Below are 22,268 nucleotides of genomic sequence, written 5' to 3' on the forward strand. Positions count from 1 at the left end.
ATGGTAAAGAACCGGCCTGCAATGTGGGAGACCTGGGTTTGATCCCTGGGTTGGCAAGATCCCCTGAAGTAGGGCATGGCAACCCACTCCAGTATTCTTGCCTGGAGAATCCCTATGGACAGAGGAACCTGGCAGGCTACATCCATGGGGTCGCAAAGAGCTGGACACAACTGAGCGACTAAGCATACAAGCATAGCTCTTTCGGGAAACCCAAAGGGGGAGGAATTTGGTGGAAAGATCTGAGAGAGCACTGAAGAAGTGGCAGAGGATGAGAAACGCTTCTACCTCTTAAAGAACCCCGACCAGCCATCCTAGAGCCCAAAATATCAGCCAAGGAGATGTGTCTAATAACCTCAGGCTGCAGAGTCTTGGTTTTTACTTTTGACAGTTTGGAAAACCTCAGCGCCAGGGGTAATACTGAGGAGACGATGGATCCAGACTGTGACGGTCACTTCAAATAGCAGAGTGCTCAGGGATGGTGCCCTGGGATGACCCTGAGGGATGGGATGGGGAGGTGGGGGCGGGGTTTCAGGATGGGGAACACATGTACACCCATGGCTGATTCATGTTAATGTATGGCAAAAACCACTATAATATTGTAAAGTAATTAGCCTCCAATTAAAATAAATACATTAAAAACAAAAACAAAAAACAGCGACAATCCGGGCCCCGGCAGCAGGATGGCTGAGTGGCCTGGGGTGGACGGTGACCCCGCACACATCAGCCCCTGACCACAGCGGGCTTCCTTAGCTCTGACCACTTCTTCCTGGATGTCTGGGCCACATGGGAAAGAGGGAGGGTGGAAAGGATGAGACCTGTAGGAGAGGTAGCGAAGCATGCTCTGTTTTCCTGTCTTGAGGAAAACACTGTGATTTCTAACAGTAAAATTTGGAAACATGGTTTCATTACCTTTAAGCCCAGTGGCCGGTTTAACTGGGCAAACACGTGAATCAGAATTTTTAGGGCCTGCAATTCCCAAAATGGCAACCCACGCCAGTGTTCTTGCCTGGAGAATCCCAGGGACGGGGGAGCCTGGTGGGCTGCCGTCTCTGGGGTCGCACAGAGTCAGACACGACTGAAGTGACTTAGCAGCAGCAGCAGCAGCAGTTCCCAAAATGGTCCTCAAGAAGGTCACAGAAAACAAATTTATGGTTCCCAAAGGGGAGGGAGGGGGAAATCAAGTAGGAGTTTGGGATTAAAACATACACACTACTATATATAAAATAGATAACCAACAAGGTCCTACTGTATAGCACAGGGAATTATATTCAATATCTTAAAATAATCTATAATGGAAGAGAATGTAAAAATGAATATATATATATATGTATAACTGAATCATTCTGCTGAACACCTGAAACTAACACCACATTGCAAATCAACTAAATTTAAATAAAAACTAAGTATATATGTAATTCCAAAACAAAAGTGAAAGCAAAAGTCACTCAGTCGTGTCCGACTCTTTGCAACCCCATGGACTATACAGTCCATGGAATTCTCCAGGCCAGAATACTGGAGTGGGTAGCCTTTCCCTTCTCCAGGGGATTGTCCCAACCCAGGGATTGAATCTGGGTTCCCCTCATTGCAGGAGGATTCTTTACCAACTGAGCCACCAGGGAAACCCAGTTTGTGGTTTCTACACTGCAGCATGACATGCATAACCATGACTTATGTTTCACAGTTTATGTAGTTGATTTGTTATAAATTTGGCAGAGTTTATATTTCTGCTATATGGTCCTCTTCCCCTTTCCTTATGCCACTCCCCCGCTTACAGTGAGGTCAGTAACTGTAATCATGGTAGTAATTCTCACTCCACAGGCCTGTTAGAGCCTTTGGAGGTTGACTTCAGGGTCTCCTCTCTGACAAGTGCGGAGTCAGCAGTTCAGAGAGGGAGGCTGACTTGCCTAGGGACATACAGAGGGCTTGAGGGCAAGGCAGTGCCGGGACTTGTGGGTCCTGATGCCCAGTTCAGTAGGATCTGCATTGCACCAGCCTCTTTGTACATCAAGATTTATTTCAATCCATAAACTTCCAGGTGGTACACAGAGTAAAATTAAAGACTGCTTTGCCATAGTGATGCAATTCATCTTCATGAGCACTGTCCTTTGGTGTATCTAAAAGGGTGGTGGGGTTTAGATGTTCCTTTCAGAGGCCATATAGGATGGAGATAATTTAAGGTTATCCTGTATATCCAGCCTTCAGGGCCTCTGGAACCAAGTGATATTCTGGGATCGTCTGGGATATGATGCGGAGCAGTAGCACACCGCTGTGACAGCTGGAAGATGCATGGGAAACAGACTGACATCTGATTGGTGACAGCCAGTCTCCTCCACATCAAAGCCTGAAACTGGTAATAAGCTCTTAGCTTTCTCAAAAGTCCCTGGAAAATCTCCTAGCTGGTGGTGTTAGCACCCTGGTAACAGGGGAAGAAATTGCACCGGAGGCTGACTTGTTGGCAGAATTCTGGGGAATTAAGCATGACCCTCGCAAAGAAATGAAGTGGAATTTGTGAAGGCTGTCGGGGAACTGAGGCAAAAGGGGAGACATGACTGCTGGACGAGAGAACGTCACAAAGCAATCGGACCAGCAGTTACAAGCAACAGTGCTAACAACAAAGGCACACTGGTTACTTGAGAAAGACGATGAGGAAATGAATGATGTTGCAAAAATATCTGAATTCCCCACCAAATTACTTTATTAAATCAGTCTTTAATGAGGCCGTTGCAAGGAGGCAGACTGGACTGGTAGAAGTAATGCCAGCTATGTGGACACAACTCTTGCTAAGAGGCCACTCTGACAACTAAGCAGGGATAAATCAGCAAGTGTGGATTACACGTCCTTGGTTATTAAGGGATCTGCTAATGAATTTACCAAACCTTCAGCAATTATTTTAAAGAGAAGAGGACTTAGGAAAGATGCATGGCCGAGGTTACTGATCTTTAAAGCCAAAGTTAAAGGAATTCAGAGAACTGTGAGCTATTGTTAAATATCCCAGGCTATGTGGAGAGTATTTCACAGGGTAACTGCCAGGTGGGAACATAACTTTAAATGATGCAAAACGTTGGTCTTTTAATGATAGCTTCAGGCCAGAAAGTGGCCGTTGTTGTTAAGCCTCTGGACCAGGCCAAAGAGTTGACAGTTCCACTCAAGGCCAATGTCAATTTTCTGAGCCTATGTGAGTCTATGTGGTCTGTAGGAAAGTTCTACAGAGCAAAGACACTCCAATACTGAGAGGACAGGGAGGGTTAAAAATAATATCCCCCAAGTTCTCCTTTAGTCCTGCCAGTAGGCAATGGGGTCCCCTGTGTACAGATGAGAAAACTGAGGCTCCCAGAAGCTTAGTGCCTTCCAAAAGGAACAAAACTAATGAGTGGGGCATTAAGGACTGGAAATCAAAGACTCGTAAACTAACTGAGGCCTGGAAGAGTCCTTCTGGCTGTGAATCTGGCAGTCCTTCCATACCATGCTAGGAAGACTTCTACTGGATAAAAAAATATACTCTGTGACTTAAAACCCCAAGTGTTTTCAAATTTGCAAATTAAGAGAAAAATAATTACACTCTGAAAGGTGCTAGGTTCAAATAGAGCTGAGCACAGATGGAGGGTTATTCCCTTATTTAAAAAGAGAAGGTCCACTCATGCAAATCTGCGAGGAATATCCTGTCAATTTCCTGTCACTGAGGGCCTACTGTGTGTAGGATTCTGAGACAGATGTTCAAAGGGAAAGAAGGTGGGGGAGACATGAAGACATGTAAAACCTATAAGAACAAATGATCATAGGCAAAGCCTATATGAGAGAACAAAGTCCAGAAGGCAATAGGACAAAATGTTAAGTGTTCTCTAACTGGTAGGACTCCGGGTAACTTAATTTTCTTCTGTTTTCTTCTATGCACTTTATAAATCACCTAGAGTTAAGTTTTATTTTTAATTTAGAAAAGTGATCAAATAAAAGCCTGAGCAGGACCTGGGCTGGTGTATAGGTTTGTTGACGGCATCTGGGGAAGGAGAGGTGGGGCCTGAAGAGCATTAATGTGAGGCTAGGCAAGCAGATGGAGCAGGATTAGCCAGAAATGCGGGCAGTGGCAGAGGGGACAGGGCTGGAAGGGAAGAGAGGCTGCAGTTCGGAGGACATTATGGGGACAGTGTGAGCTTTTAGTCTTGCTCAGAACCTAGGGCCCAGGAGCCAGGGCAGGGGGCTGGTGAGGACCCTGGTTCCTGGAAACCCTGACTGTATGTGGGGTGCCTGGGTCTGGGGTAGTGTGGGAATGTGTGTTGGGGGGGTGGGTTGCAGAGGGCTTGGCATCCTCTACCCGCTGACCCTCGGGTCTCCTCTGGGGCTGTGGTCTCAGGGGTGGGCTCGGAGGTAGGGGCCGGAAGAGGAGAGAGGGAACAGAAGGGATGGAGCAGCGTGTCTGTGCTGGGTGGTGGTGATGAGGGTGGGAGCCTGGAGGGCTGGGGGTCAGGCCCGGAGTGGGTGGTGTGTCCCCCTGGGAGCAGGACATCCTATGGCCAGTACAACACTGTCACACCACTACCTGCCCGTGGACGCTTTAGTTATCGTATCTACTCTTGGTTTGATGAATTGCCCCCTGCAGTCCTGGTCGGCTGACGCTTGGGAGCTTAAGAGGACTCGCTCCCAGAGGCCCGCACAGGCAGTGGGTGCAGTCTGTCTATACCCCCTGGGGAGGGGCGTTGCAGTGGTCCGCAGGGCTGGCTGATTGTTCCTGGAGGAACATGGCAGAACTTCGACAGTGGGCACAGGAAACTGTGGGGTCAGCTGTTCCCCCAGCCTGGAGTCTGTCTCCAGGTCACAGAGAACCAGCAGTGAGGTCTCCAAACAGCAATGCCTTCCCTACCAGCCACTTGCCTGCTCTCACCACCTCTGCATTGCCCCCGCTCCTCCCCGTACCCCGCTCCAGGCATCCTGGCCAGGTGCTCGCTTCCAGAGCAATGGAAACAGAGGCCAAAGGCTCCAAGAGATGAGTTGCTGCCTAGTGATTCAGCTTTTCCAACGGACAAATTTTTTTCAGGTGGGGGGACTTTTGTTCTCCCAAGAGGCCCCTGTACCAGCCCCGAGGACAGCCTTTCATAGTCCTCCTGGCGCCTGCAGCCATGGTCCTGGCATTCCCAGATCTGCCATTCTTCTAACCTTCAGCTGCACAGAGATGGGAGAAGGTGGGAAAAGGGCCTTTTATAACCAAATTATCTCTGTGCATTCATCTGCCATTATGTTAATGTATCGCGAAGCCCGGCAGATGGTACAAAGTCAATTATGCTGGTGTTAAAAAGGGAGAAATTGACCTTTTCAAGACTCACTTGGATTCAGAGCAGAGTTTGCAAACTCCCATTTCAGGCCCAGTGCGTGGGTGAAGGCACAGGGCAGGTGGCAGGGGGAGGCGCTGGGTCAGGGTGGTCAGCCTGGGACCTCTTTGTACCTGCACATTCTCTCAAAGAGCCCAGCATAGCCGTCACAGTTGGTCTTCTGGGTCTGCAGGATGGCGGTGGGTTTGAAGGCCTGACGGTCCTTCTCCTGGGCAGCCTCGATGTCGTATTCTGGAGAGCAGAGGAGGCGGCTGTGAGGAGCCAGGTCCTTGGAGATGAACAGGCTCGTGCAGAGGAGAGAGGGGTCCACTCCACTGCCCCCACCCTCTGCTCTGCTTCCAGCGTCACGTGGGCTGGCCTCCCTTGGGCCAAGGAGAGGCTGCTGTGGACTGAAGGGAACAGGGCCCCAGGCTGGGCGGTATCTGGGAAATGTGCCCTTGGGTGGTGGGAGGAAGAGCAAGGCCTTGGCAGAAGGGGCCACCTGGCTCTTTAGGTCTCTGAGGAGGGGCTGGGAGGGGAGGGACTAACATCTCTTGGGCAGTTGGGGGCTCTGCCCACGTGTCCCCACGAGCACACAGCTCTGTAAGCAGAGCCAGCGAGGCTGCGCCCCTGCTCCTGCTGCAGCCCCAAGGCCAGGGCCTCACACTACCACAGGGAGCATGCTGAGTTACTGATCACACTCGCCCCAGAGAGGAGACAGGCCACTTTACTTGCTCAACAAGACAGCCTAAGGCCTGTGTGAGGCCTTGAGGTAGGAATCACTGTGGCCTTTGAGGGCACAAAGGGAGTGTGTGTGCCCGCGGGTGTGTGTGTGTGTGAGGGTGTGTGTGTGTGTGAGGGTGTGTGTGAGTGTGTGTGTGTGTGAGGGTGTGAGGGTATGTGTGTGTGTGTGTGTGAGGATATGTGTGAGGGTGTGTGTGTGTGAGATGTATGAGGGGGTGTGTGAGGGTGTGTGTGTGTGTGTGAGGGTGTGTGTGTGTGAGGATATGTGTGAGGGTGTGTGTGTGTATGAGGGTGTGTGTGTGAGGATATGTGTGAGGGTGTGTGTGTGTGTGAGGGTGTGTGTGTGTGTGTGTGAGGATTTGTGTGAGGGTGTGTGTGTGTGTGAGGGTGTGTGTGTGTAAGGACATGTGTGAGTGTGTGTGTGTATGAGGGTATCTGTGAGGGGGTGTGTGTGTGTACGAGGATATGTGTGAGGGTGTGTGTGTGTGTGTGAGGGTGGGTGTGTGTATGTGAGGATATGTGTGAGGGTGTGTGTGTGTATGTGAAGGGGTGTGTGTGTGTGTGTGAGGATATGTGTGAGGGTGTGTGTGTGTGTGAAGGGGTGTATGTGTGTGTGTGAGGGTGTGTGTGTGTGTGAGGGTGTGTATGTGTGTGTGTGTGAGGATATGTGTGAGGGTGTGTCTGTGTGTGAGGGTGTGTATGTGTGTGTGTGTGTGCGAGGGTGTGTGTGTGAGGATATGTGTGAGGGGTGTGTGAGGGTATGTGTGAGGGTGTGTGTGTGTGTGTGTGTGTGTGAGAGGGTGAGGGGTGAGGGTGTGTGTGTGAGGATATGTGTGAGGGTGTGTGTGTGTGTGTGTATGAGGGTATCTGTGAGGGGGTGTGTGTGTGTACGAGGATATGTGTGAGGGTGTGTGTGAGTGTGTGTGTGTGCGTGAGGATATGTGTGAGGGTGTGTGTGAGTGTGAGGATATGTGTGAGGGTGTGTGTGTGTGTGTGAGGGTGTGTGTGTGTATGTGAGGATATGTGTGAGGGTGTGTGTGTGTATGTGAAGGGGTGTGTGTGTGTGTGTGTGTGTGAGGATATGTGTGAGGGTGTGTGTGTGTGTGAAGGGGTGTATGTGTGTGTGTGAGGGTGTGTGTGTGTGTGAGGGGGTGTGTGAGGATATGTGTGAGGGTGTGTCTGTGTGTGAGGGTGTGTATGTGTGTGTGTGTGAGGATATGTGTGAGGGGTGTGTGAGGATATGTGTGAGGGGGTGTGTGTGTGTGTGTGTGTGTGTGTGTGAGAGGGTGAGGGGTGAGGGTGTGTGTGTGTGTGTGTGTGTGAGAGGGTGAGGGGTGAGGGTGTGTGTGTGAGGATATGTGTGAGGGGTGTGTGAGGATATGTGTGAGGGGTGTGTGAGGATATGTGTGAGGGTGTGTGTGTGTGTGTGTATGAGGGTATCTGTGAGGGGGTGTGTGTGTGTACGAGGATATGTGTGAGGGTGTGTGTGAGTGTGTGTGTGTGCGTGAGGATATGTGTGAGGGTGTGTGAGTGTGAGGATATGTGTGAGGGTGTGTGTGTGTGTGTGAGGGTGTGTGTGTGTATGTGAGGATATGTGTGAGGGTGTGTGTGTGTATGTGAAGGGGTGTGTGTGTGTGTGTGTGTGTGAGGATATGTGTGAGGGTGTGTGTGTGTGTGAAGGGGTGTATGTGTGTGTGTGAGGGTGTGTGTGTGTGTGAGGGGGTGTGTGAGGATATGTGTGAGGGTGTGTCTGTGTGTGAGGGTGTGTATGTGTGTGTGTGTGAGGATATGTGTGAGGGGTGTGTGAGGATATGTGTGAGGGTGTGTCTGTGTGTGAGGGTGTGTATGTGTGTGTGTGTGCGAGGGTGTGTGTGTGAGGATATGTGTGAGGGGTGTGTGAGGGTATGTGTGAGGGTGTGTGTGTGTGTGTGTGTGTGAGAGGGTGAGGGGTGAGGGTGTGTGTGTGAGGATATGTGTGAGGGGTGTGTGAGGATATGTGTGAGGGTGTGTGTGTGTGTGTGTGTGAGGATTTGTGTGAGGGTGTGTGTGTGTACGAGGATATGTGTGAGGGTGTGTGTGTGTGTGTGTGCGTGAGGATATGTGTGAGGGTGTGTGTGTGTGTGTGAGGATTTGTGTGAGGGTGTGTGTGTGTACGAGGATATGTGTGAGGGTGTGTGTGAGTGTGTGTGTGTGCGTGAGGATATGTGTGAGGGTGTGTGTGAGTGTGTGTGTGTGAGGATATGTGTGAGGGTGTGTGTGTGTGTGTGTGTGAGGGGGGGTGTGTGTGTGTGAGGGGGTGTGTGTGAGGGTGTGTGTGTGTATGTGAAGGGGGGTGTGTGTGTGTGTGTGAGGATATGTGTGAGGGGGTGTGTGTGTGTGAAGGGGTGTATGTGTGTGTGTGAGGGTGTATGTGTGTGTGAGGGGGTGTGTGAGGATATGTGTGAGGGTGTGTCTGTGTGTGAGGGTGTGTATGTGTGTGTGTGTGAGGATATGTGTGAGGGGTGTGTGAGGATATGTGTGAGGGTGTGTGTGTGTGTGTGTGTGTGAGAGGGTGAGGGGTGAGGGTGTGTGTGTGAGGATATGTGTGAGGGGTGTGTGAGGATATGTGTGAGGGTGTGTGTGTGTGTGTGTGAGGATTTGTGTGAGGGTGTGTGTGTGTACGAGGATATGTGTGAGGGTGTGTGTGAGTGTGTGTGTGTGCGTGAGGATATGTGTGAGGGTGTGTGTGAGTGTGTGTGTGTGAGGATATGTGTGAGGGTGTGTGTGTGTGTGTGTGTGAGGGGGTGTGTGTGAGGGTGTGTGTGTGTATGTGAAGGGGTGTGTGTGTGTGTGTGTGTGTGAGGATATGTGTGAGGGTGTGTGTGTGTGTGAAGGGGTGTATGTGTGTGTGTGAGGGTGTATGTGTGTGTGAGGGGGTGTGTGAGGATATGTGTGAGGGGTGTGTGAGGATATGTGTGAGGGTGTGTGTGTGTGTGTGTGAGAGGGTGAGGGGTGAGGGTGTGTGTGTGTGTGTGTGTGTGAGAGGGTGGGGGCAGCACATAAAGTCATAGATGTTCTGATTCCCATCCTGCTCCCTTATTAGGCCCAGGCTGAACTGCTGAGTTGACATGGCAGAAGGTGGCTCTTCAGGTCCTGTGGCCAGATGGCCTACCTGTGTCAGGTGAGTTCCTCCTCTAAGCTGCATCCCTAACTGCCGCTCTGGGAGGACAAAAGGAAAGCCCAGTGACAGCAGGCAGGAGATCTCCGCTGGTCGCTATGTCACAGGGAAGTCACTGGAAGTCCATCCTGCCACTTGGCTTCTCCACGGACTGTAGGAGGCAGCAGCCAGCTTCCCCTCTGCAACCTCCTGGGGCTTGGCCTGAGCTAGTCAGTCTGCTGAGGGGGCCCTGTGCAGAGCTGGGGGCAGCTGCGCGGCCCCTGGCTCTCAGAACTTGGAGACCAGGCTTAGAGTGGTGGCAAGGTCACTGGTGTGGGAGTAAGGAACAGGCAGAGGGGTGCCCACCCTTCCTGGCATGGATGCTTTGAGGAACCTCTGGTGCTTCAATAACTTTTCAAACAACTTTGACTTATCCCCAGCCACCTCCCTCTTGGAGATGACCTTCTGCTCTGGGTTCTCATCTCTGTGGAGCAGGTCGACCAGGAAGGGAGGACAGAGGGAAGGCTGTGGCTGGGTGAGGGGCCTCAGCTCTGGCTGTAGGCAAAGGGCCAGGTGGGATCCCCACCCCTGGCCCTTCACGGAGCACACAGACTCGGGGGAGTAAACATGGACAGCTGGTGCATGTGAGTTAACCTTTCTTAGTCTGGTTATTGAACCTTGGGAGCCCTTCTCCTCCACCTTCCATCTTACTGCACACACACTGGTGATGGAATTAGGCCCAGAGATGCTCCTCTGGGAACAGTGTCCCATAGCCAGTGGCCCCACAGGCGGGCCTACCTATATGGTGGCAGATCCAGATCCAGATGGCACGGACAATCTCCAGGTCACTGTGGGCCTCCTGGAGCAGGTCGCTCACCAGCTCCTCGAGGCCGCTCTTGACTGTCACCTGGGGAGTGGGAGGGGTGTGCTATATCAGGGCCTGAACAACTGGATATCCATATGCAAAAGGATGAAGTTGGACCCCCTACGTCACACCATGTAAAAAATTAACTCAAAAATAATCAGTGACCTAAATATAAGAACTTAAACCATAAAACTCCTAGAAGAAAACACAGGGGTAAATCACCATGACTTTGGGTTTGGCAATGGATTCTTAGATATGATGCTAAAAGCATGGGATACAAAAGAAAAAATGGATTAATTGAGCTTCTTAAGAATAAAAACTTCTGTGCATCAAAGGACAATATTAAGAAAGTGAAAAGACAACTTACAGATGGAAGAAAATATTTGCAAATAATGTATCTGATAAAGGTTTAATATCCAGAATATACAAAGAACTCCTGTAATTCAACAACAAAAGCAAACCCAATTTTAAAATGGGCCAAGGATTTGAATATACAGTTCTCCAAAAACATAGATGGCCAATAGAAATATAAAAAGATGTTTATTATTAGTCACTAGAGAAGTGCAAATCAAAATTACAGTGAGATACCACCTCATACCACTAGGATGACTGTAGTTTAAAAAAAAAAGTAGGCAATCACACACACACAAAAGGCAAAAATGTGAAGAAATTAGAACCCTTGTACAAATGAATTCTTTTTAACGGCTGAGTAATATTCCATGGTGTATATGTACCACAGCTTCCTTATCCATTCATCTGCTGATGGGCATCTAGGTTGCTTCCATGTCCTGGCTATTATAAACAGTGCTGCGATGAACATTGGGGTGCACGTGTCTCTTTCATTTGAACCAGTCCTAATGAGATGGATGAAACTGGAGCCCCTTATACAGAGTGAAGTAAGCCAGAAAGAGAAAGAACATTACAGCATACTAACACATATATATGGAATTTAGAAAGATGGTAACGATAACCCTATATGCAAAACAGAAGAAGAGACACAGAAATACAGAACAGACTTTTGAACTCTGTGGGAGAATATGAGGGTGGGATATTTCAAAAGAACAGCATGTATACTATCTATGGTGAAACAGATCACCAGCCCAGGTTGGATGCATGAGACAAGTGCTCCAGCCTGGTGCACTGGGAGGACCTGGGGGAATCGGGTGGAGAGGGAGGTGGGAGCGGGGATCGGGATGGGGAATACGTGTAAATCCATGGCTGATTCATATCAATGTATGACAAAACCCACTGAAATGTTGTGAAGTGATTGGCCTCCAACTAATAAAAAAAAAAAAAAAAAAACTTAAAAAAAAAAAAAGAAAAAAATAGAACCCTTGTACATTGCTGGTGGGAATGTAAAGCAATGCGGCTGCTGTGGGGAAGTTTGGTAGTTCCTCAAAAATTTCAACATGGAGTTACCATGTGACTCAGCAATTCCACTCCTAGGTATATACAACCCAAAAACAAAGACAGATCCTCAGATACTTGTTTACCAGTCCTCATAGGGGCAATATTCACAATAGCCAAAAGGTAGAAACAATGTAAGTGGCCATCAGAGATGAATGGATAACCAAATATGGTATATCCATGTAATGAAATATTATTCATCCATGAAAAGGAATGAAGTTCTCCTACATGTTGCAACTTGGATGAACCTTGAAAACATGATGCTAAGTAAAACAAGTCAGACACAAAAAGACACAGTATATGATTCCACTTACATGAAATACTAGATAAATTCATAGAGACAGTAAATAAATTAGAGGTTGCCAGGGGCTGGGAGGAGAGAGAATGGGGAGTTATTGGTGAATGGGTACAAAGTTCCTATTTAGGCTGATTTTTGGAAGAAGACGATAGCAATGGTTGTACAACACTGGGAGTGTAACTAATGCCACTGGATTGTATGCTTAAAAATGATTCAAATGGCAGATTTTAGGTCACATATATTTTACTGTAATTTAGAAAAAAGAACAAGTTAGGTTTTCCAGCAGGGGCCCTCAGGGTTGGCATTGCTGGAAAGAAGCGGGGGCACCTGGGTGCTTACTTCTGTAGTGGCTGTCCACACCTCGGGCAGCCCCCACCTGAGGTCTTCCTGACCTGTTCTCTCCTGGCATGTTTCCACTGTTCACACGGGATCTCCAGGATCCACCCTCTGACCACAGGGAGACCTCCAGGCCCCTCCCATGTCCCCACTTGGTCAGCTGCTCCAACCCCACGGTCCTTGTCTTTGTCCCTCTTCCAGGGTCTAGAACCACACCCGACACATTGTAGGCCCACATTATAGTCTGGCCGACTCTTGACTTAACCCCTGGCTTCAGTTCTGTGGATTCTGGTTCTTTGGTCTCCGTTCACTCACTGTTCTCCGGGCCTGTCCAGCAGTCTATCTATCCATTCTGGAGGCTGTGACAACTTACCCCACCCTGCTCAGACTCTGGATGTCCTCCCTTTCCTTCCCTAATTCACAGAAGACCTGGCCTCAGACTCCGCAAAGCCCAGGCATGGCTTCCTTACCAATAAGACCTCCCTCCTTCTCAGCCAGCCTCTCTGTAGGCCTCCAGACCAGGTCTCTGCCTCAGCAGAGCCTGCTCTTCCTTCCTCAAGTGGTGCCCTTGCTTGGCTGTGTTCTCACTTCTTCCTTCCTATCCTGGGCGTCCCATCCTCTCCTGTCAGCCATGTCTCTTCAAAACACCCCCCAGTCTCTCTCACAGGCCTGCCCACATCTAGCCTTCCTTCCTTGCCAGGCTCCTGTGGGGTCTTCTCTCCACTCCCTCCCCCTTCACCTCCTCATTTGCCCCTCAGCCTGCCGGAGTCGAGTTGAGGCCTCCAGCCTTCCTCTGAGCTGCCCCCTACCAAGAAGGAAGAAGGACTTCAATGTTGAAGAATGGAAAGGAGCCTGTGCTAGCCTTGCCTGGCCAGAGTGAACAGCCCACGCTGTTGACCATGCCTGCAGTTTTCAGAACACTGATCCTTCCAGATCTTGCTTGGCCTCAGGCGGATCCAGGCCCTTTGGATCCCCGGCCTGCCTTCCCCAAGATGATGCCCTCTCTAGGGCTTCAGCTCTTGACTGAATCTGATGGCTCCCAAGGCAGGGAATCTGGCCCAAGGGTTTCTCTCCAGCCTGGATACGGGTCCAGGCTTGGCTATGCAGCTGCCCAGTGGTCATTTCCGCAGGCACCGGAGCTCACTGCATCCCAACAGGCTCATCATCCCCTGACACATGCTCCAGCTTCCTTGCTCCCTGTGCCGAGCATCTGCCCTGCCAGTCCCCCACTACCCAGCCCAGAGACGGGCAAGCCCCTCTCCCCATTTTCACTTCACTGCACACACTCTGGGGAGGGACCCTCCCTCTCTGCCTCCAGCTCCTCTCTGTTCTAAATGTCTCCGCCTCATCCAGGGATGCCTCATCCCGCCAGGACAGCTGGAGGTCCTCCTACTGACATCCCTGCCTCGAATCGGACTCTCTTGACCCAAGCGCCTATCATCACTCATCAGTTCAACAAGCAAGCTTCCTGAGTACCCACTGTGTGCTCACCCCAGGGCGGTTTTTCTATGGCAACAATGAGCTCCTGGCTTACTAGCCTAGGTGGCTCACTGTGACCTTAGCAATGGGTCCAGCTCCTTGGCTGCTCCAATCAGACTATCTGTGGTGAGGCTCCTGCCTGACTCCCAGGACCCCTTAGTGCTTCAGCTCTTGTAGCTGCCCCACCCCCACCCCACATGTGCCCAGGCCCAGAGGTGTGGAAGCTCAGCTGCCCACGTGCTCTGGGGGTGAGGACGGCTGGAGTCACATGGGTGCTGGCATTCGTGGTCCTCCCCCATCCTTTCACTCTCTCCGTGCATTGGCTGGGGCTGGCAGGGCTGGGCAACAGCAATGCCCAAATGGGTAGGGGAGGACAGACAGGGCTAATCAGAGGTGTCCACCAAGGGGATGGGACAAGGTGCATGGCCCGGGGTGAGAGCATCAGGACTGTAGGTGGGGTGGGGGGAATGAAGTGGGCCTTCTGTCCCCCAACCACACGCTGTGGAAAGGCACTCAGGACCACCCACCCAAGGGACTCATGATACACTCACGAGGGTTGGGCAGAGGCTTTGCCACCCAGGGTCAGGACACCCCAAGCTGTCTTGAGGGGTGGGGGGCACACAGGCAGAGGGACCGGCTCTCCTACCTGTGAGGCATAGGTGTCCAGCTTCTCAAACTGCCGCAGGTCCAGGGGCATGGACTTCAGGCTGGAGCGATCCCAGGGGTAGGCTGGAAACACAGGGAGACTGGTCAGTGGCTGAGACTGGCCAAGGACTGCCTGGTGCAGGCCTCCCTGTCTTTGTGAGGAGCCATGACTGCCTGACCTTCAGCATGACTCCTAGACTGAAACACTGCTCTCAAGAGCTAGATCTCCTAGAAGCGTTTCTCAGACAAACGGGTTTGGGAACTGTCACAACTCCTCTAGTTCTCTGGGAGATTCACAGGGACCCTAAGGAGACCCGGGAAGTCAGCAGTGAAGAGACTGTACCTCAATGAACTCAGCAGCCCCAGGCAGACTGCTATAGAATCCCTTCTCCTACCAGGTAGTTTTCTGCAGATTCTCTGCTAGCTTTTCCAGAAAGAGTGCTCTGTGGGGAGCATCCAGGCAATGCTGCTGGCCCCTGATGCCCTGGCCATGGTGCCCGGGTAGATGTGCTGCCGGGCACTCTGGGTGTTGGAGGAGGGCATGGTGGTTCTTGGCCACTTGGGTCTCCATGGGGTGAGGTGCATATGGCACCCAGACAGGCTTCTTCCCTTGCCTGTGATCAGCTAGAGACTGACTGCGTGCACCATGAGAAAGTTAAGAGTTCTGGCAAGAGGTGCCTAAGGTACTGTGGGGGTCCCCCAAGGGAGGCTGGGTCTCAGAATCCCTCACCTGTGTCCAGCCTTTCTCAGAGGGAGCCCAGACACAGGACAGACTCAGGTAGCTACTGCAGAGCTAACTGATCAGTGGTCAGACCAACCCAAGGATGGACAGGCAGCAAAGCCCTGCCCCAGGCCACAGAAGAGCCTGGGCTTTGGCTGGGTCTTTCTCATTCAAGGTCCTGGCTGACCAAAGTCAGGCAACCTGAGTGAGAGGTCAGGGAGGGAGGGAGAGGAGGATGGAGCCAAAGGGGCACTGATCCCCCAGTCCAGGGGGTCAACTCTCATTCTGCCATGTCAGGATGGAGAGGGGTGGGTGAGGGGTGCTCTTGGGGCCACAGGACATGACAGGAAGCCTGGAAGGAGCAGAGGGATGGGGAAAGTGCCTGGTGGGACTACACACGGCCTGGAATGGCTGGCCGCCCCTTCACTGGGAGTTGCTGAATCCAGTAGCCTGGCCTCAAGCATGTATCTTGGGGTAGCTGGGGGAGTGAATGAGATAGTGGATCACGTGGTAAGGTTAGAGGTGCTCTGCTCCCTGGAAGGGTGCAAAGAGGGGGTCCTTTGCAGGCAAGCACAGAACAGGGATATAAAACCTCTGTGCCCAGTGTGGGACTACTCGCGTGTGTACCCATACATCCTTTGAGGACAGCTCCCTCTATTTTTAGTTTAAGCAGAAGAATAATTTATTAAATGTTTTCAAGTGAGGACACAAGCTACAGGAGGCGCAGAGCAGCAAGCACGGAGGCTGCACAGTCACCCAGGGCTGTAAGTCAGTGTAAAAGAGCTGGAGACAGCATTTTGGAGCAGAGCTGCTGTTCCCACTGAGATGGATGCAGTGGCTTCCTTGGTGGGAACAAGGTGTCACCACCAGCTCTGGCCTTAGCTGCTCTGCAACCCTCCCTGGGCTGGCACTGCATGTGAGGCTCTGCCAGCTGGTTAGGGAGCTGGCCATTGTCCAGCCACAAAGGAGATCCCAGGCTCCAGTCAAGTTCAGCATCAGGAGCAGGCCACATGGATCCTTCTGCGTGTCCCCACTGATGCGGGCCCCTTCCTGTTAGGACCAAGGCCTTTTTCTTCCTGCTCAATCTCAGACTGGCTTTGGCCACCTCTGTCTGCTCCCTCAGTCCCTGCTGACCCGCTGCAGTAGTCCTCACATGGGGCAGGGTGGGGAGTTTCTGACACACCAGGATCTGAGGCTATTCCTGTCCTAAGAGAGGGCAGCGTGCACGGTGGATGGGCAGGCGGTGCAAACTCTACTTGAGGCTGCGGCCTTGCTCAGCAAGCCAGCGTCTTCTTTCTTCACTTTCTGCCCCTCTACAAGGACCAAGACCTTCCCTGGCTCCCCGGCCCCGATCGCCTCCAGCCTCTTGTCCTGTACAGTCTAACCCAGAGCTCCCTGGAAACCCAGAGGCATCACGGCTCACCTGTCTCATGCCAGAGCTGGGATTTCTCCCCTCTGATCACTCAGACGACCTCAGAGCCTATCCGGGGTGGCCCACCACGGGGCCCTCACCCAGCAGGGCCCTCAGAAGGGACGGGGAGGCAGCAGCAGGCCCTGCTGAACTCCCACTGCTCAGTACCCTCTCTGCCCATGGACTCTGGCTCCTGCCCCTCTGACAAGGGCCGTCACGGTGACCTAAGTGGATATGAAATGGACTTCCACGTTTAACAAGCTTCAACTCTGTAAATGAGGTCTCCCCTGCCCCCATTTCGAAGAAGGATGGCATTTCTAAAATGGGACTGAAAACCCTATTATTAGTTTTACCCTTTCTTGGTTCCGTTTTACAATATCTGAACATTAAAAATACCCATAATGATTTATGCCTCATTAAATTTACTTTTTGAGCAGGTTATGTAAGATTTGAATATGATTTTGCATAAATACATTTAAAATACCAGTGGCATTAACTAAATTATTCTAATTTTAAAGTAAAACAATAGGAAGAAGTAACAAACTGCACCAAGCCTTAGATGCCATCTGGTCTACTGAGGGGGAAACTGAGGCCCAGGGAAGGTGTTGTTGCTATTGTTCAGTTGCTCAGGTGTGTCCGACTCTTTGTGACCCCACGGACTGAAGCACACAATGCTCCTCTGTCCTCCGCTATCTCCCAGAGCTTGCTCAAATTCATGTCCATTGAGTCGGGGATGCCATCCAACTATCTCATCCTTGTTCACCTCCTTCTCCTCCTGCCCTCAATCTTTCCCTGCATCAGAGTCTTTTCCAGGACTGGGACTTCAGCTTCAGCTTCAGCATCAGTCCTTCCAATAAATATTCAGGGTTGATTTCCTTTAGGAATGACTGGTTTGATCTCTTTGTTGTCCAAGGGACTCTCAAGAGTTCTCCAACACCACAACTTGAAAGCATCAGTTCTTTGGCGCTCAGCCTTCTTTATGGTAAGGTGAGTGAGGAACAAAATTAGGATTCGAACCCAGGCTGTCCACAGCCCTTCAGGATTTCTTCCCCTGTCTCACTCTGCTGATTCACATGCCTCCTACCTTACAGACACTTGCTCTAAAACTTAATTCAATTCTGAATTCTGTTCTAATGTTTCCCATAATGGGCTGCCTTGTTATTGGTGGGGTTTATGCTTTAGCTTTGGGATCACATCTGATGTGTGAGCTTTCCACTTCTCCACCTGTGTCCATAGCAGACATTGCTAATCAGTCATGATACTCTTGTCCCCTGAGCCCCAAGATGGGCCCAGATACCCAGATATAAGCAGCTGGACTGCTCCAGTGAGCCATTTCCAACTGACTGCAGATTGGCTCATGAGGCTAACCTAATCTCAGAAAACAACCCCAAGAAAGCTTTGCAACTTACCATGGGTGTCTTTCCCTCCAGGCTGCCGGGGTCTTGTGTTTCCATTTCTATCAACTTGTAAACCTACAATATCCCAAAGGTCAGGAGTAGAGACACTTGAGAAGAAATAGAAAGGCAAGCACAGATGATTCTCTGTGTGGTGGTCCTTCCTCTGACCCCTCAACTTCACTCTCCCTCTCACAGTATTCTTGCTCTCATCCCCACCCACCACCAAACCACTGCTAGGATTGCCCTGGGCTTTCTGGTGAGGCACGGAGGACTGAGAGCCAATGGGGGATGACAAGAAAGAGAAGTTCAGTCTGTGAGCAGAGAAAGAATTTTCTAGGATGATCAAGGCTTGGGATTACTCAGCAGGCCAGCCTGGAGTCCCTCTTCCTGCCTCCACACTGGATGCTCCTGCCGTCTTGGACCACAGCTGGAGATCCTGCGGGTGTCAGTCAATTCACTGCCAGATGACCTCATGAGAAGAACTGACCATGAGCAGACATGAAAGGGGAAAGAGGGTAAATATTCCTCAGGAAGGTTCAAGGGCAATCAAATCTATAAATGCAGGACTCTTAAGGCTGTGTGTGTGTGTTAGTCGCTTAGTCATGTCCGACTCTTTGCGACCCCACAGACTGTAGCCCACCAGGCTCCTCTGTCCATGGAATTCTCCAGGCAAGAATACTGGAGTGGGTAGTGATACATTCTCTCCTCCAGGGGATCTTCATGACCCAGGGATTGAACCCCGGTCCCCTGCATTACAGGCAGATTCTTTACCATCTGAACCACCAGGGAAGCCCAGTAAGGCAGAATGGTCACTAATTGTCATTAGACTCCATAAACAACAGGAGAGAATTTTTTGCTGATTTGAAACCAGGTCAGGAAGATGTAGGTCCCTGATGGAACCAGGAGGAGCTGGGGATAGGGGTGCCAAGGGAAGTTATTCTTTGCCCTTGAAGGTCATTGTTGGCTGTAAATAAAAAAAATAGAAGGTTGCAAATGTACATAGATCATTCTGAGAAACAGTGAGCCTTGACTTTCTTATGTTCATATTTTGTTCCCATCTACATTCTTTGGTAGAGTGATAGGGATTCAAAATAGTAGCCAGATTTTTTGTATACCTACTATTGTCTGGCTTGTGCTTTATTGACTATCTCAGGTAACCTCACAGCAATCCTTTGAGGGACCTTGAATCATTTTCCTCTTTTTGTACATGAGGAAATTGAGTACAAAAGAGAGGTTAAGCTACTTTCCTGAGGTCCCACAACTGAGATCTGAATCCAGCTAGCTGACTCCCAGGGTCTGCCCTCCAGAGCTCCTGGCTGCTGAGGCCTGTAGGACCAGGCAGCCATAAGGGACTTGCCCTGAAGCTCCCCCTCCCCCACAAAGTAGACGTGCGGTGCACCTCAGCCTTGGCTGTTCTGAAGCCTCTGTTCCTTGGCTGGAGTTTCCCCAGGCCCCTGTGTAGCCATAAGATGGACAGATACAGGGCAAGGACCATGAAGGGAGTGGTGGAGACACCGCAGGCCTGGGTCTGGGCCTGTGCACACAGCACGGAAGGCAGCCAGGCATGGTGGTTAAGGGCATGGGCTTCATTTGGACCTGGGTTCTGACCTGCTTCCTAACCAGGAGACAGGCAGTTATCTCACATTTCTGAGCCTTTGCTGATCTAAAAAGTAGGGCTAGTACTGGTGTATGTCAAAGAGGTAAAAACTTATTGAATGTACAGTGCTTAGCATGGTGCATGCCACTTTTTAGGCAGTCAATACACGGTGTTTAAGAAAAACAAACTTCTTGTGATGAAATTCATGTTTAGCTAAATGCCTTGTGTGACCCAAGAACAGGGGTTATTGAGTGTGGAGAAGAGAGTGTCCCAGGGTGAAGCTGCCATGTCTCTGTTGGTTCCGTGTGTGTAGGCCCAGGTCACTCCTCTCCTTCCCCCAGAAGGTACCCGAGCTGGGCTCTGGCCCTTCCACCTGCCCCAACCCTCTGTGCCAGCCTTTCAAACATGAGCAGCCCTGTATGTACGTACGTTTAGCTAAGGAGAACTTCTTGAACAGCTGGGGCATGGCATCCCGAGGGTGGACCTCCACAGTCAGCTGTGTTCCTGAAAAGGAATAGGAGGTGATATTCTCTGCCAGACGCTGCCAGAAAAGGGTGCAATGTCTCATGACAGATGCTTGAACAACAACACACAATTGGCTGTAGAACTTTCTTTTGAATATGCAGATAATTTTTGTTTACAAAACCCCAAAGCAAGAAATAAGCAGACAGTTTCCAGATCTGGGCAAGAGAGAGTAAACAACTTCCACCATGTCTCTCCTACTCAATGCACTGGAAAGAATGAATGGACCGACTATCTGAGGACTCCAAAGCAAATGATAGAAGGTAAACTGGGGAAGAAGATTAGAGTTTAAAGCATCATCAAATTGGCAGAGTTGACCATTCCCTTCCCCTATGGCATTACCTAGACTGATTCAAAGGCAGCCCCAAACACAGAAAGGCACAGTGGATGCAGAGAAAAACTGCTCTAAGAGAAGCTCTTTCTTTTGGCTTGTGGAGTGAGAAAGGAGAACTCTAAGAGTCATAGTGGAGGAAACCCTCTCTTGTTTTTTCCCTTTTTTCTTTCATCTCCTGACTCAGCCCCCAGGGAAATTCTGCTGGGATCAATGCAGCAGTGAGTTTGGTGGCCCAACAGACACCTAAGTCTTTGTAGGGGAGGTGGTTACCAGTGAAGCTATGATTCTCAAGAGTGTAGGGGAAAATACTTGTTGATTTCTTTCCCTCTCTGTTCCCCACTGGTTGTTTCCAGATGCAGACACAGAGATGCACCCAGAAGAGTAGGAAAGCTAAAGCCTCAAGATTTAGGGCTGGAGGACTGGCAAGTGGGTTGTAAAGAGGAGGGGATCAAGACAGCAATTCCATAAAGTTATGGATGAACTCCTGTGGTCACCTCTACATGAACGGATCTCATTCACATTTTGCATGCACTCATCCTAAGCACTACATCACAGTCTTTGAGAACTAAACTACGGTATAAAACAATGCCTTGATTGGCTGCTGTGTGGTGCATATGCAGGGCAGATCTGGCAAAGGCTAAAATCCCGTTACTTAGTATAGAGAGACCCTGGAAAATATCAGCTTAAAAAGGGAAAGAAAATAAACAGATGCTAACCCTATGGTGACACAGATTCTGGAATTATTAGCCAGAGATTTTAAAACAGCCATGATAACCATGCTCTAAAAAATGAGGTAAATAGTCTTGAAATAAATGAAAAGATACAAAGTACTAGCAAAACTTAGAAGATAAAAAGAAGAAACAAATACAAATTTTAGAACTGACAAATACAATTGTTTAAAAAATATCTGCATATACTCAATAGCAAAATAGAGATGAGCAAAAAAAGAGTCCGTGAACTTGAAGAGAGATCAATAGAGTTACTCAACAAGAGCAATAGAGAGAAACAGTGAACAGAACCTGTGGGATGGTACCTGAAGATCTAACACTCATGTTACTGAGATCCCAGAAATAGAGAAGAAATAGTGTGATGCAGAAAAATATTTGAAGAAATAACGACAAAATAATCAACACAACCAAGAGCTGGTTCACTGAAAAAAATTAGTAAAATTGATAAACCTCTAACTGGAGTGGCCAAAAAAAAGAGACAAGACACAAATCAGGAATCAAGACACCAATACAGGAATGAAATGAGGGTTATCACTATAGATCCCATGTATACTAAAAGAATAATAAGGAATAGTATAAATAACTCTATACAGATAATTTCTGCAACTTAAATGGACCATTTCCTTGAAAGCTATAAACTACCAAAACTCATTGAAGGAGTGACAAACTGAAATTTCCCATATGTATTTTTAAAACTAAGCTTGTAGTTCAAAATTTACCAAAAACAAACAAACAAAAAGCAAACCAAAACCAGGTCCAGATGGTTTCAGTGGCAAATTCTAACAAAACTGTCAGTTTTAAAATTCAATTTATCACAAGATCCTTCAGAAAATAGAAGAGCACCAAATACTTCATATATATTTTATGAGGCCATCATCAATCTGATACCAAAACCAGACAAACAGCATAGGAAAAGAATACTATAGATCAATATCCTTTGTAAACATAAACATAAAAATTCTCAACAAAATATTAGAAAATTAAATCCAGCAGTATAATAAAAGAATAATATACCACTTTGGGAATGCTGGGTTCACTTAATATTTGAAAAATCAGTGATTGTAATTTATCATATTAGCAGGCTAAATAAGACCCACACGATCATATCAGTTGATACAGAAAAAGCATTTGATGAAATTTAACACCCACTCAACAAATCTCTCAAGAAACTAGGAATAGAAGGAAGCTTCTTAATCTGGAAAAGGGCACTTACCAAAAACCTAGAGCTAACAGCATATTTAATGGTGAAATATGGAAATCTTTCCCCCCCTGGATTTGGAACAAGGCATGGATGGCCACTCTCACTGTTCCTAATGAACACTGTACTGAAGTTCTGCCCGGTGAAATA

General features: G+C 49.4%; 1 protein-coding gene across 3 annotated transcripts in view; it reads right to left on the minus strand.

Annotated features, from left to right (window-relative positions):
* KY (kyphoscoliosis peptidase) overlaps positions 1–22,268 on the minus strand; it is a 48,729-nt gene that overhangs the window by 10,494 nt on the left and 15,967 nt on the right. For 2 of the 3 annotated variants that reach the window (XM_061167999.1, XM_061167998.1), the window contains 5 exons: positions 19,766–19,840; positions 17,752–17,814; positions 14,212–14,294; positions 9,979–10,087; positions 5,435–5,552 (listed from right to left, as the gene is read on the minus strand). In XM_061167999.1, coding sequence (XP_061023982.1) covers positions 5,435–5,552; positions 9,979–10,087; positions 14,212–14,294; positions 17,752–17,814; positions 19,766–19,840 — 448 coding nt within the window. Of the gene's footprint in view, positions 1–5,434; positions 5,553–9,978; positions 10,088–14,211; positions 14,295–17,751; positions 17,815–19,750; positions 19,841–22,268 lie in introns of all 3 variants that reach the window. The other variant, XM_061168000.1, reaches the window with a different exon arrangement.

Source organism: Dama dama, chromosome 19 (genome assembly GCF_033118175.1).
Source record: "Dama dama isolate Ldn47 chromosome 19, ASM3311817v1, whole genome shotgun sequence".
Lineage (NCBI taxonomy): Eukaryota > Metazoa > Chordata > Mammalia > Artiodactyla > Cervidae > Dama > Dama dama.